This window comes from Apostichopus japonicus, chromosome 17, assembly GCF_037975245.1.
Source record: "Apostichopus japonicus isolate 1M-3 chromosome 17, ASM3797524v1, whole genome shotgun sequence".
Lineage (NCBI taxonomy): Eukaryota > Metazoa > Echinodermata > Holothuroidea > Aspidochirotida > Stichopodidae > Apostichopus > Apostichopus japonicus.
The window spans coordinates 35,118,468-35,132,028 of NC_092577.1; the positions used below are offsets into that span (position 1 = coordinate 35,118,468).

Sequence of the window (13,561 nt, forward strand, 5' to 3'; positions counted from 1 at the left end):
TAATGGTCATTTAAATTGGTCAAGCACTCTTTGTACCGGGCAAGACGCATTATGGTACACTTCTACAAAGTCCTTAGAGTTCATGTTAACCATCGGTTTGGTGATCTAAAGCGTGCTGCATGGATTAGGGCCCTAACCTTTTTCGTGGTCCCGTTTCACTCATTAAAAAGGAATGATTTAGTGGTCATTTAAATTGGTCAAGCACTCTTTGGACCGGGCAAGACGCATTATGGTACTCTTCTACAATGTCCTTAGAGTTCATGTTAACTATCGGTTTGGTGATCCAAGGCGTGCTGCATGGATTAGGGCCCACAGCGTTTTCGTTGTCCCATTTTACGGATTAAGTAATGGTTTAATGGTCATTTAAATTGGTCAAGCACTCTTTGTACCGGGCAAGACGCATTATGGTACACTTCTACAAAGTCCTTAGAGTTCATGTTAACCATCGGTTTGGTGATCCAAGGCGTGCTGCATGGATTAGGGCCCAAAGCTTTTTCGTGGTCCCGTTACACTCATTAAAAAAGTAATGAATTAGTGGTCATTTAAATTGGTCGAGCACTCTTTGTACCGGGCAAGACGCATTATGTTACCCTTCTACAATGTCCTTAGACTTCCTATGACCCATTGCTTGGGCGGTCCAAGGCGTGCTGGTTTTGATTAGGGCCCAAATGTTTTTTTTCAGTTCCCGTTACATTTATTTAAAAAAAATGTTGATTTAATGGTCATTTTAATTGGTCAAGCACTCTTTGGACCGGGCAAGACGCATTATGGTACTCTTCTACAATGTGTTAAGAATTCATATGACCCATTGGTAAGGTGGTCCAAGGCGTGCTAGTCTTGATTAGGGCCTAAAGTAATTTGTTTACATTAATTTAAGAACTGATGAAGTACTGGTCATTTTAGTTGGTCAAGAACTATTTGGATCGGTCAAGATGCATTATGGTACCCTTCTACATAATCATTAGAGTTCATATGATCCATGGGCCATAGATAAACCTCTTTCCACGACCAAATGTTGAACATCTTGTAAGAAAGCTTTTGTCTTGCCAGAGGTGTTACGTCGATACCATTGTCGAATACGTAACTGAATAGGTAGCTCAGTTACTCATTCGCGAATATCGAACGAGAAACGGGGAATAAGTATCTAACTTCACACCGGTCATTCAGTTAGCGACAAGACCACGACAAGACGCCACCCACCGTTGCCATCGAACTTGGCGTCCGTTTCTAGACTGTCAACTATTTTTGTTACGTGAATTATATCTTCTTGCAAGTACAATGAGTTCCATTTCCAGTATGGCAAGATTTAAAAATCCACAGAAATCTTCAGGAAGTATGAAACCATTTGTATATTTTCTCTGTCTGTAGTGTAATATCACCAATGATAGTTATCATTAAATTCCGCTAGCCTAACGTACGTTCTCAATTTGACAAGTATTATTGGATAGTGAATTTTATACGCAAACATAATGTTAGGTCTTCTCAAACTTGCTGAAGCAAATTTGGAATGTGTTTATTATTAATTATGATTTATCATTATTATTTATTATTATTCTAACGTTAGCTTAAAAGTACTGATGCATTCCCCATGATTTACATTCCCCATGTATGAAAATATCCGACTAGGCCTAGGCCTATGCTATGTTGCAAATTTGGGCAAAATGCTAGACAAAATAAGAATTGCAAACTGGCACAGGTGCTCCAATTGTCCCAACATTATACAATAAATTTTTGTGCTGGATGTACTTCAGTAGTTGCCGTCCATCATCAAATTGAAAACAGTGCATTTTTCTTCCTTGGCAGAAAAGCATATTTTTATGGAGGAAAGTAAATTTAACAGATTTAAGTCAAGGCTTAACATTTGCATATATGTTGTCTTGAAAACTTAACTAAAATATCTTGAACATGGTGTAGTATTTCACTGTCATAAATTGAATCTGGCATGTAAGTGTTCAAACGATGAACCTCCATCTTACCGTGTAATTTTTATTTTAGATCCTACGTTTGGATATTCCCTAAGGAAAAGTGGAAGTATGGGAAATCTTACTAAGAAGAGCACATCAAATCTAGCACCATCATTTAATACCAGGTAAATATGACTGAAAGATATTCTTAAATCTTTAGTTTCATAACATTGTACTGTTTCTGAAGATATTACAAATGATAACAGAGTAACGTACCGTTGACGCATAATTGTTTTACATCTGATTCTTAAATTCAGGAAAATTCTTGTTAAATTCTATTATGACTGCAGAAGTGTTGAATGAAACCTTTAAAGTTATTTTTTAGTTATATGATAAAATACCTTGTTTTGAAGCTGACAGGAATTCTAGTTTCTGTTTGCTCTAATAATTGACAAGGCCCGTTAACCCTATTGTCTGAAAGATTGTAAATTAGCTGTGACCTGATTACCATCCCTCTGCAATTGGTCATATTTAAGCATTACACTGCTTATTTAACGGTCAGGTAAAGAAGTTATGACCCCACCCTTATTTACCCGAGGATCAGCAACTATAATTCACTTTATTATTATTACTTCTTTAGTTGAGGTGTTTTGGAGGTTCGGAATTTTGTCCCTTATAAAATGATATATGGTACAAAATCTGCTGTACACTGTTAGATGCCAACTAAATTAGTACCTGTTGCATTTCTATATATAGTTCTACAAAAAGTTATATCCGTAACAACTATCTACTTCTCACACAGCAAATCTACGATGAAATCAACAGTTGACATGAATAATATCGAGGCTGAATACATCAAGAATCTACAGCAACAGATTTATTTCTTGGAACTGGAGTCCAACTTTCTATATCCTTTTTTGTCGTAATTTATTCACTTTATATTAATTTGAAAATTATGTTTATAAATAATGAAAAAGTATATATGTCACAGAGACAAATTACTATACACTTTTGGGAGTGCTCGATTTCTCTTGGTATGAACTGTCTCCTTGACTCTGCAATTTTCACTCGTGACCAAGCAAGGAAAGCCACCGACCTTCAACCCAAAATGACAGAAGAGGCAAGCAGAATGCTATCCAAGTTAAAGGTGATCTTTGAAGGAACATATTTGGTTGATTTTTATCAATATTTTAGATCGTTATTTGATACTAAAATCCCATAAACAAAATTTAAGGTCATTGGCTTGAGTAGTTAAGTTTTATTACGGACAATGTAGTTTCCGACAAAGTTGTTCATAAATACATTTTCTGCGTTCAATTGATAATAATGTGAAAAAATGTCTGGACAACAAAATGTGAGGATCAAAGCAAATTCGTTTATTACACCTGTCATCTTTTGATCAACTTTAAAGATAGTTTTGGTAATTTTGTGACCATCCCAAAACCCCACAATTTTGTTCTCAAAGTAAGTGGTTAATTAGCCTGTTGATTGGCTAGTAAAATATGATTAATAGTCAAATCAAAATTCATACCTGCCGAGACACTTTCTCGTATAACAATAAACCATGTGCAAAAGCGTACCAATAAATCTCTGCATATGTCTAAACATTAACATAAATGAAGCTAATTGACTTCCAAGGATAGATCTGATCAACTCAAGCATTGATGGAAGACTTACTGTACCCATTCCATTATACAATTATTTTTCCACAGGAGTTACAATCAGATATGGATTCTCTACAACTAGAGGTTAGAAGGAAGGAATCTAATCTGGACATGGTCAACACAGAGAAAGAAAGACTAGACCAGAAATTGAGACTGCTATCAGGTACAGTCAAAAGAGAATCATTTGGTATATTATGTTCATTTTGCATCATTGGTGCATCATTAAGTGCATTTGAAAATGAGACCTCTAGAAAGTACATTACAATTGTTTAGTTCATTTGTTCATGTTGCATCATTGGTGCCGCTTATATCATCTCCATATGACAATACAACTCCTTTGGAGATGACTGTTCATTTATTTATAAACTGTTTTCCCATCTAGTCATGGAATAATTTAATCTTCATATTTCGTTTAGTGGTTGGCTCTGAATGTTTTCATATAAAATACTTTAGTTCCTTTGTGAAAACAATAGCTAAAATCTTTGCACTTCCAATTTGCTCATTCTGTGATGCTATAGCGAATCAGGTATTCCCTGCTAATAAAATGAAGATGCGATCCCCTCCCCTACTCCTCTGGGTTCTATTAGAATGACACTTGATGCCTTGTTACATGCATATGCAAGGTATTGTGTTTTCTGACTGGTACACATCAGCTATTTAGTGGTTCCCTCCAACAGAGAGTTATAGAAGGGGGGGGGGGGGTAGTGTTAAAGGTCTTTTATCTGTTAAGGGTATCTATTTCTTTTTGGGGAAGGGGGGTAGTTCTTTTATAGGTGTAAAGGTTATCTATTTTCTTTGATGGGAGTACTCTATTCGATTAAGCCCAAAAGGGTTTCTTAGTTTACTTCCTTTCACATTTTTTACTTATTTGCAGTTATATTGTCTTGTTCACCTTGTTATACTATGTGACAAAAAAAATAATAATAAATAATAATAATTTGTAGAGCACAGGGCTTGGTATTTTGTTTTCTGTCTGGTACAATGTCATGTACAAGATCTTTCGGCGCCCGTAGCTTTCTAAATGCTGTACCACTTTTATGGAACTCCCTCCCTGTTGAAATTAGGTCTTTAGATTCTATTATTCAAATCAAGCGCTGTCTTAAAACTTTTCTTTTCTCTCAACTCTATTAGTGTTTTCAGCACCCGTAAAGCCCATTGAACAACTTTTGTCGGAGTCTTCGCTATATAAGACTAGTTATTATTATTATTACACACCAGCTATCCCCGCCAACAAAGACTTGTTTGTAGGGAACAAGGCTTGTAATCCTGAGGTCACTGAACGTTCCAATCCAATTCTAGCCCTAAATTTCTTCCATCCTAATAGATAACCACACCAGAGAGAAGAAGCTCCTCGTAGAAGAAATTGTGACCTTGAAGAAACAGAACGACATGATACAGCGAGATATCAACGACAAAGAAGGCCAGATTCTCAGCGCCAAACACGAGCTGGATAAAGGATCCACATCTCTCTCGTCCGCTGAACATCAAATTCAAATGCTGCAAGCACAGGTAGAGTTATTAAACATTACTAAAATTATTAAATTAAATAATTGTTACCAACAGGTTTTAGAAGTGTCCATTCTTGTCTCTTGCACATCCTTCCATGTGAAAGCTAAGGAGTGCCACAATGGCATCGCCCACTGAAAACTTGCAAAATTGCACCTGTATGACAATTCGCCCATTTTATATAGCATCTCGTTATGTGATCAGGGATGTGTTCACGCCCATCGGTTGCGCCCGGTAGTTCTGAATGCTGCCCAGCACAGACAGTATTTTAAACTTTTCCGCCCGGCACTGTTTTCGATGATTAATTTTACCAAATTTTACCGTTACCAAAATATGAGTGCATACTTGGCCCAGCCATTAGCTCCAGAATAGGAAAAAGATTAGCAGACATGTTTTGGGAGAGACCCTCACCCCTTAGACCTCTCCCCTCATGACGTGGATCACACTAATCCGCCCGGCCCTCAAATATTCCTGAGCTTATCCCTGTGTGTAAGCAGATCATACCGGAAAATAACTTATTCCCCGATTCTTGTTCGTGTTTTTTGTTTTTTTCAGCTCGACCAGAAGACAGAGCAGTTGAGGAATACTCAGCTGGTTCTTGAGGAGAAGAGAACAGATTTGATCAAGACCCAGTCGGGACTCCAGGAGATGGAAGAGAAATATTACTCCAGCACTGCATCAATACAAGATGCAGCTGTAGCAGATCTCAGGGTAGGCAGATTGGTCAGAGCAATCAAGGATATTATGCCAAAATTACTACTTTTTGGGGAAATATGGAAAAAAAATTGATATTAACGTACTGCACATGATGCTCATGTATCAAAAAATGCTGTTTTAATATTTTTGACTGGGACAAGACATTGAGATGGGGTTTTCAATCATCGTTTTAAAATCGTCAATATGAAATATTTTTGTTTTTCGAATATAAGTGTCATCTTTTCTGCCACTGGAATATTCCTTTAATTACTGAAATTGTATAACCATCCAGATGGTGAAGATTAACATTCCATTAATAACCAAATAAGGTATGAATACTTCAGTTGAAGAATACCATATCATTAGATTCTTTTTCAGCCAGATCGTGAGATCTAGTTGATAAATTGCAGATATTTAAGAGACACAATTCATGCCTGGGGTTTTACTCAAATATCTTATTAGTATTCAAATAAGGCTTGAATATTCAAAAGGAAACTAATCCTCTGTGTCATTTGACTCATTTCTCTTCTTTTCTTTGCAGCTGGAAATTCAGAATCTGCAAAGGAAGCTGAAAGAATCGGAGATGTCTGCAGAACATGACCGATACATGAAGTCCAAGGTAATCCATGATAAGAGAGGTTATATTGCATGATAAATGCATGACTTCTGAAATAAATGTCATCAGTAATTCCCAAAAAACTATGCTATGATGTCAGTAATGGTCACTCTTGCTCAAACTTCAGTAGGCATTGTACTGCAAGCTGCAAAGCATTTTCCTCCAAAACACATTGTGACATTGAAAAATCATTTTTAGAAATCGCTAGCAATTTTTGCCACGCCTAAGTCAGAGACCATGATGATGCTTTATAGGTCAATGGTATAGTGCCCAGTTTAGCATGCTAAAAAATGCTATAGTATTTTAACAGTACTTCTGTACAGAATGTGACCCATATATTGTATTTAAAATTATTCCTTCGTTTATATTTATATTTTTATATTAATATTTAAGCTGCGTCAATTTTATTTTTCATATTCATATTTTAAGGGTTTTGTCATTTGTTGTCATTGTAAAGCGCTCTTGAACATGCTTTAGCATGAAAAGAGGGCTATATACATCGGGTAAATAATAACTGTTCTAGCATATTTAGGAGCATTAGGGATGTTTAATGAAAGAAAGTTACAATCTTTGGATGTTCAACAGAAACTGTGTTAATCAAAATTAACCAAAAATAAGTTATTAGTGAAAAGACTAATGACTGATCCATTTTTTTCTTCCAGATGTCAGATGATGTTAATAATTTGATTAAAGAGAATGCCCTTATCAGCTCCCAGAACCTGGAATTACAGAAACAACTAGAACGGGTGAGTTAAGAAGCAATATATATATTATATATTGATATATATTACATATATATAATATATACTATATGTAATATATATATATATAATATATATTATATTTTAGTTTTTGTTTTGGACATGCTCTCAGTCAGAGGTAGAGAATAATTTTTGATCTGGTATGGAATTGTAAATTGCGATATTTTTCCTCTCATGGGAAACAGGAGAGAGGGCTTCGAGAATCTCGCGACACGAGACATTCGACCAACATCACTGAATTAGTTTCCATAAAGGATCGAGAGAAACATCTCCAACTGGAACTGAATCAAACCAAGGAGGAGTTGAAAACAGAGAGGGACAGGGTGGCCACTCTCATGCACTCCGTGAGTCCATTCTTCATAGTCACATTTTTTTTTTATACCTATTTTCCATCTTTACAGGATACTATACAAAGATCACGGTTACTGAACTGTATTACCAAGACTGGATTGCTCAATTATGTGACCATGAAAACCTTCTTAACTCCATTATTGTCACAAAAACTATGAATACCAGAGAGAAAGATATTCAAAACTGCCTTACTAGTTTACAAGTTTATTCAATCTCTGTGCACCTCACTCGTGTGAGGTATGTAGAGTACAAGTATATGGCAAGCCATGTGGGGCAAACACCGCATAATATATCCGCGTATTAATTCGAATATATACGCGTATTAATTCGAATATATATGTGTTGTACATGTGTAAAGTTTCGCTTTATGAAGCGATCTCGCGAGCCCGCCAAAACATTTATCGTTGGTATATGTACACAGCAAGAGCGGAAATGTGTTTTCGTGTATATTCTAATTAATCCGTGAATATAGTGGATTTAATCCCCATATGTATTCTATTTAATACGTGTATATATTCGAATTAATACGTGTATACATTCGAATTAATACGTGTATATATTCGAATTAATACGCGGATATATTCGAATTAATACGCGGATATATTTGGGCCATATGATTGGCTAATAATATATACGCGTATATATTCCAATTAATACGCGTATAAATTACGATTAATACGCTGATATATTATGCAGTGTTTGTCCCACATGGCTTGCCATACAAGTATGCTTACAAAGTACATATAACTCACCGTTGACAAAAAGAATTAAAAAAAAAAAAAGGTCTTAGCGATGTTGAAAGAAGTACTACAACTTGTGACCATTTTAGCATATCTAGCAATTTTACGTTTCACTCTTTATAAACCCTTTAAACCTGTATATTGAGTTGTAGTTTCCAAATATCAAACTTTAGAGTTAAAGAAAAAATGAAGTACTCCCAAAATAATTGTTGCATAGATCCACCAAAATCACACCAGGAATAAATGAAATTGGCACAACATTCAAATGGTTGGAAATGAAATAAATAAACTGGTGGGGAAATCGATTCTTTTGTTTTTATTTTTTTGTATTGGACTACTTAAATTTTCTAGTACAAATTTTTAATTAGGAACTAACAAATGCATAAATTTCTTTTCCTCTTTAACCTAGTAAATCCAATAGAACAAGAATATTACATGGTGTTTTTAAAAATACAAAAACATTTCAGCAGGTTAGGTCCAGTTTACTAATACAATCTTAAAATATTTAACATGTAACATTTTTTTTGGAGGGGGGGGGGTGGTAGTTCTTTTATAGGTGTTAAGGTTATCTGTTTTCTTTGGTGGCAGTACTCTATTCGATTAAGCCCAAAAGGGTTTCTTAGTTTACTTCCTTTCACATTTTTTACTTATTTGCAGTTATATTGTCTTGTTCACTTTGTTATACTATGTGACGAAACAAATAATAATAAATAATAATAATAGTATTAAATCTCTGTCATTTTGAGAGAATTTCTATCAGTGACTTTCACATCAATGAAGCCTTTAACAATTTTTCTTGTTTCATCTCTCTGTTCTATTTGGTAGTTGACAAAGCAAGAACAAAGAAACACCCAGCTGTCTTTGGGTCAGAACACCAGCAAGAGTAAAGTGACTGAATATGAGGCCCGCCTCTCAGCTGTGGAGCAAGAGAACACACAGCTGAGGAGGGATAAGATGCTTCTAGTGGATCATGTGTCTGAACTCCAGAGACAGGTGAGGAACAATTCAGAGCTTGTTTTGCTTCAAAAAAATGGTCCTTGTTTTATTGCTACATGTAAGAGCATTGAATGGACTTTACGGCAAAGTATGGTCTTGCAGTGTCATGTAAGGCTCAACAGGTGTCATGTAAGGCTTGACGTGTGTCATGGAAGGCTCAAGGTGTGTCATGGAAGGCTTGATGTGTGTCATGTAACGCAGAATGTGTGTCATGCCAGGTCCAATGTTAATTATGCAAGGCTCAACATGTGTCATGCAAGGCTCAAGGTGTGTCATGCAAGGCTCAATGTGTGTCATGAAAGGCTCAATGTTTGTAATGTAACACAACGTTTATTATGCAAGGCTCAACATGTGTCATGCAAGGCTCAAGGTGTGTCATGCAAGGCTGAACATGTAACCAATAACACAGATATGCTGGTGACTAAATCATTTTCTGACAAATTTCATACTTTTTATACCCTGTAGTGTTCCCCACACTTGGTAACACCTTCCCCTTCTTTTGCTACGAAAATTGTACATGCCGGCCTTTGTATCTAACTCAGATTTGTCAAAAACTGTTTCTCTTTCTTCGTTGACAAAGGTTTCCCAAAATGAGCATGAGACACTTCGCTACCACTCTCACATCAAGACTCTGGAAGGTAAACTGGAAGATGAACACAAGAGGAGTCATCTGGAGATATCCATGCAGTCTCAAAAATGGAGCGAATTTGAGAAGATGGCAGAAAGTATGAAGAACCTATCTCGCAGCATGACCGCACGATCAATGTCACCAGAAACATGATGCCCACCCCTCACCCCACCCCTGCCCTCCCTTCCCGTCCCCTATTTGTCAAATTTTTTGTACCTTGTTGTGATGAGTCTACTAGTCACACACTTGTAACTGAGTCACATTTTCTGCTGACTTGATTTGAATCTGTATCCAAATTTAGTTGACTTGACGAGTCAGCTTCCAACATGCACCGACATTTTTGCATAACTGTTGAGGCTTTGTAGTTGAATTAAGATGTGTGTGGGGGGCAGGGTGAGGGGGGTATATTCCTTTGCTCTTATCTGATGGACATTAAAAAGGCCACTTGGGGTTTGTCTAATTTTAGCAGTAAAATATGATATTGTGTTTTCCAATATTCCACACTTTTTTTTTTTTATTCCTTGGAAATTTTTTAAGAAAACTTTTTAGAGACTGTTTAGAGACTGTTTCAGCTTAACATAGCTTACCCTTTCCCATTTAGTAATATAGTACACTGTTCATTAGCATATCTTGTATTACCCCAAGGTAAGGTGGGGGGGGGGTTGAGGAAAAGTTAACATTACAGTACCAAGAAGACCCTCCTTAAAGATGTTTATGCTGTCTACAACCTTTGAACTATGATGGTTACTTCTAATGTCTCAATGATGACCTGAAAATCCTTGAATTTGTTGAAGTAAGACAAAACGTTTCAAAGCTTTTAATACCTCATCATTTGACTATTTGACAGGCAACTCTTCCTCCCTCCCTCCTCAAGGAAGTAGAGACCAACAAATGGACATCCTGCTGACTAGACATGAAACAAAAGATACCAAGAAAATATTTCATATATATTTAAAATAATGTATTTCACTATCAACATTTCAAGCAAACTTTTATACCATCAAATTTATCACCTTGATATGCAAATTGTATTCATAAATGAGATACATATTTTTCAAGATGTTTTTCAAGACTATTTTATTTAAGAAATTTTCATTCCTTCCAATAGTTGTTGTGTATATAGAACAACCTTTGTACATTCTCTAACTACTTTACTGCTCATGATCATCTTCCATTTACTTTGCAAGCTATATTCATGTAGATGATGGTAAACTTTGTGGTGAAAAGTTTGACAAAGTCCAGCATTCATTAATACGTCAGTCATGGATATCATATTAATGCTTTTAAGACCTAATATGAAACTGTCAAAAATCTTCTTTTTTTCTTTTTTTTTAATTCCTTGAAATGTTTTGGTAAGGTCGTTATTTATTGTTTTTTTGACAAGCTGCATAGTTTATATATTGCATTAAATTTTCACAAACTGATTGTGGGACTCCGGTAACAAAACCAAAACATTCATCCATTCTCTGCTATAACGAGAGAAGAAATATCGATGAACCATCTCGGTATGTTGTTGTAACCGTTTAGGGAGGATGGAGTGGCTGGGACATTTTGCCCATCAGTCCTCTCACCCTGTCATTACTTATAAGGTCACTGCCTTTATCCACTCTCGACCATAGCATAGTTTAATTACATTGATAACAAATTTGATGTAAAAAATATGAAAAATAACAAATAAATTAAGATTAATTTATTTCATTTATATCAGAAGAAAATCATCTCTTTACAAAAGGAAAGGATTTATGGCGATAAAATATTTCTTCCAGTCGAAATGAAAGAAAAATGGACTCTGAAGGCTTCTGCTGTTTCTCTTTGAGTTTTTACTTTTGTAAGTTTTTTTTTTTTTTTTTTTTTTGGGGGGGGGGGGGGATATACGTCCTATCGTTATTCCATCCGTGTGTTAATATATGTGTGTGTGTCATAGTGGTACATATTTTTAAATTGGGGGCGACAAACACAGTCAGGAAACCTTGTAATTAGGATAACTCCAAAAAGAAAGCTTTGATTATCTTCATATATATATATGATATTTAGGTCCACATTAGCACCAGAACCATGCTGCCAGAAATGGTCAAAACTTGAAAATCTTGTGTGTTGTGATATATTAAATGTTCTCGGAGAAACTGGCAGGGAATCACTAGGTCTTAATTCCATATCAAGTTTATAATATCAAAATTTACGTTGTTCATAATGATATAATGATATTTGTGCTTTGCTGTGTGCATTAAACAAGTCAATCCCTCTTACGAGCAAAATAAAATAGTCCGCTTTTCATATTCTCATTTTCTTTTCTTTTGCATAAATCATGACCTGTGGGCTTCTACCACCAGTGTCTATATTACGTAGGCTGCTGCATTAGTTAGGACGGGCAAAAAAACCTTTCTATTAATTCTGACATGATTCTGAAATAAATTACGATTTTGTACTCTTGAGATCAATACAATTTGTAACCTAAATACGGAATTTATCTTTCTTCCTTCTATTTTCTGTTTTACCTGTTTGTGCTATAGTTACATATTACAGAGATGTCACCTTCATTGTTGCCATCCGTAGAATTACGTCCCCGCGATTATCATATCAAAATATGTCACGTATTAAATTGCTACTCAAAATGGTGGCTTGTGGTTCGAACTTCGGCAAACCAGAACAAATATGAACTACAATAAAAAATTAAAAAGGGATGACAAATATTTAACAAGAAACAATCGATTGTCACAAACTTGTCACAGTGCACGTCCTGCAAATGCTATGTACCTCCTCAGATGCAATATCCATCCAAAACAGGGTCAGTTGACCTGGGCGGGCAAGGGGGTAGGGGGTTGGGAACACAGTTTGAATAAAATATTAAGTGCCTCTTTTCATCAATGAAACAAAAATGTATTTGAAATTCCTTGGAATGTGCTGAGGATTCACTTTGATGGGAAGGTTTGAGGTAAATTTCTGGGTTGCTCCCCCTCCCCCCGGATCAAAGCCATATGCTTCACTGCCCCTGGAATTTTGTGCCATCACCTGTCAGCCCCCCCCCCCCAACTTCCACAGCTCCTGCAGGATTGCAAATTGAAGAGAATTATAAAAGGGGGTAACGAGAAAAAAGTAGACAAAACTTAATCAGAATGAAAGCATTTAGCGAGACAAGGAAAGGGACCTGACTTAATTGGGGGAATGCCCATCCCTGGCATACACTCCCAAAGTCCCCCACATAAGCGCCATGAGCACCTTCGGGCGGATACCGGCGCTATACAAAGTGTCCATTATTATTATTATTATTATTATTATTATTATTAACCTCTATTGAAGGGTCAGAGGCTAGTGAAGGACTATAAAGGCACCGGAGGGCGTGGCCATGGCGTCGTTGAAGCCTACTCCCATGCGGGGGACAGGGGGTGGTGATCCTCCCGCAGGGAAATACATTTAGTCATCCAATGCTGCATTCCGAGGCAGGGTGTGAAGACTCGCGCAAAAAGAAACGTCTAATGCCGGTAATCTGACCTCGTTTCGAATGAGGTGTAACAGAAGTGTTAGACACCACCATCGATCCAGAAAATCATACACAGCTTGCTACCGTCGGTAAGTAGACACTAGTGTACAGTCAGTACATACAGCTACGGTCAATACCCACCGCACAGTGTAGAAACGATACAGCGATGGACATCTCAGGTCCAGCTAAAGATAACAAGGTATCACGTTTCATTACTGTCT

General features: G+C 36.4%; 1 protein-coding gene across 1 annotated transcript; it reads left to right on the forward strand.

Moving 5' to 3' along the window:
• The first annotated feature begins 1,140 nt into the window (after positions 1-1,140).
• LOC139984955 (uncharacterized) lies at positions 1,141-12,325 on the forward strand. The gene is made up of 12 exons (XM_071999113.1): positions 1,141-1,333; positions 1,996-2,089; positions 2,707-2,811; positions 2,973-3,051; positions 3,617-3,731; positions 4,893-5,077; positions 5,630-5,785; positions 6,312-6,389; positions 7,049-7,132; positions 7,333-7,491; positions 9,064-9,231; positions 9,815-12,325. Exons 1-12 carry the CDS (start codon positions 1,279-1,281, stop codon positions 10,013-10,015), a joined length of 1,479 nt encoding a protein of 492 aa, XP_071855214.1. The 5' UTR covers positions 1,141-1,278; the 3' UTR covers positions 10,016-12,325.
• The last annotated feature ends 1,236 nt before the right edge of the window (positions 12,326-13,561 follow it).

Excerpts from the sequence above, each read along its gene's own strand:
- LOC139984955 (XM_071999113.1), top strand. The coding sequence starts at position 1,279 with ATGAGTTCCATTTCCAGTATGGCAAGATTTAAAAATCCACAGAAATCT. Across the intron at positions 3,732-4,892 it reads GAAATTGAGACTGCTATCAG|ATAACCACACCAGAGAGAAG; the intron begins GTACAGTCAAAA and ends CCATCCTAATAG. Across the intron at positions 6,390-7,048 it reads ACCGATACATGAAGTCCAAG|ATGTCAGATGATGTTAATAA; the intron begins GTAATCCATGAT and ends TTTTTCTTCCAG.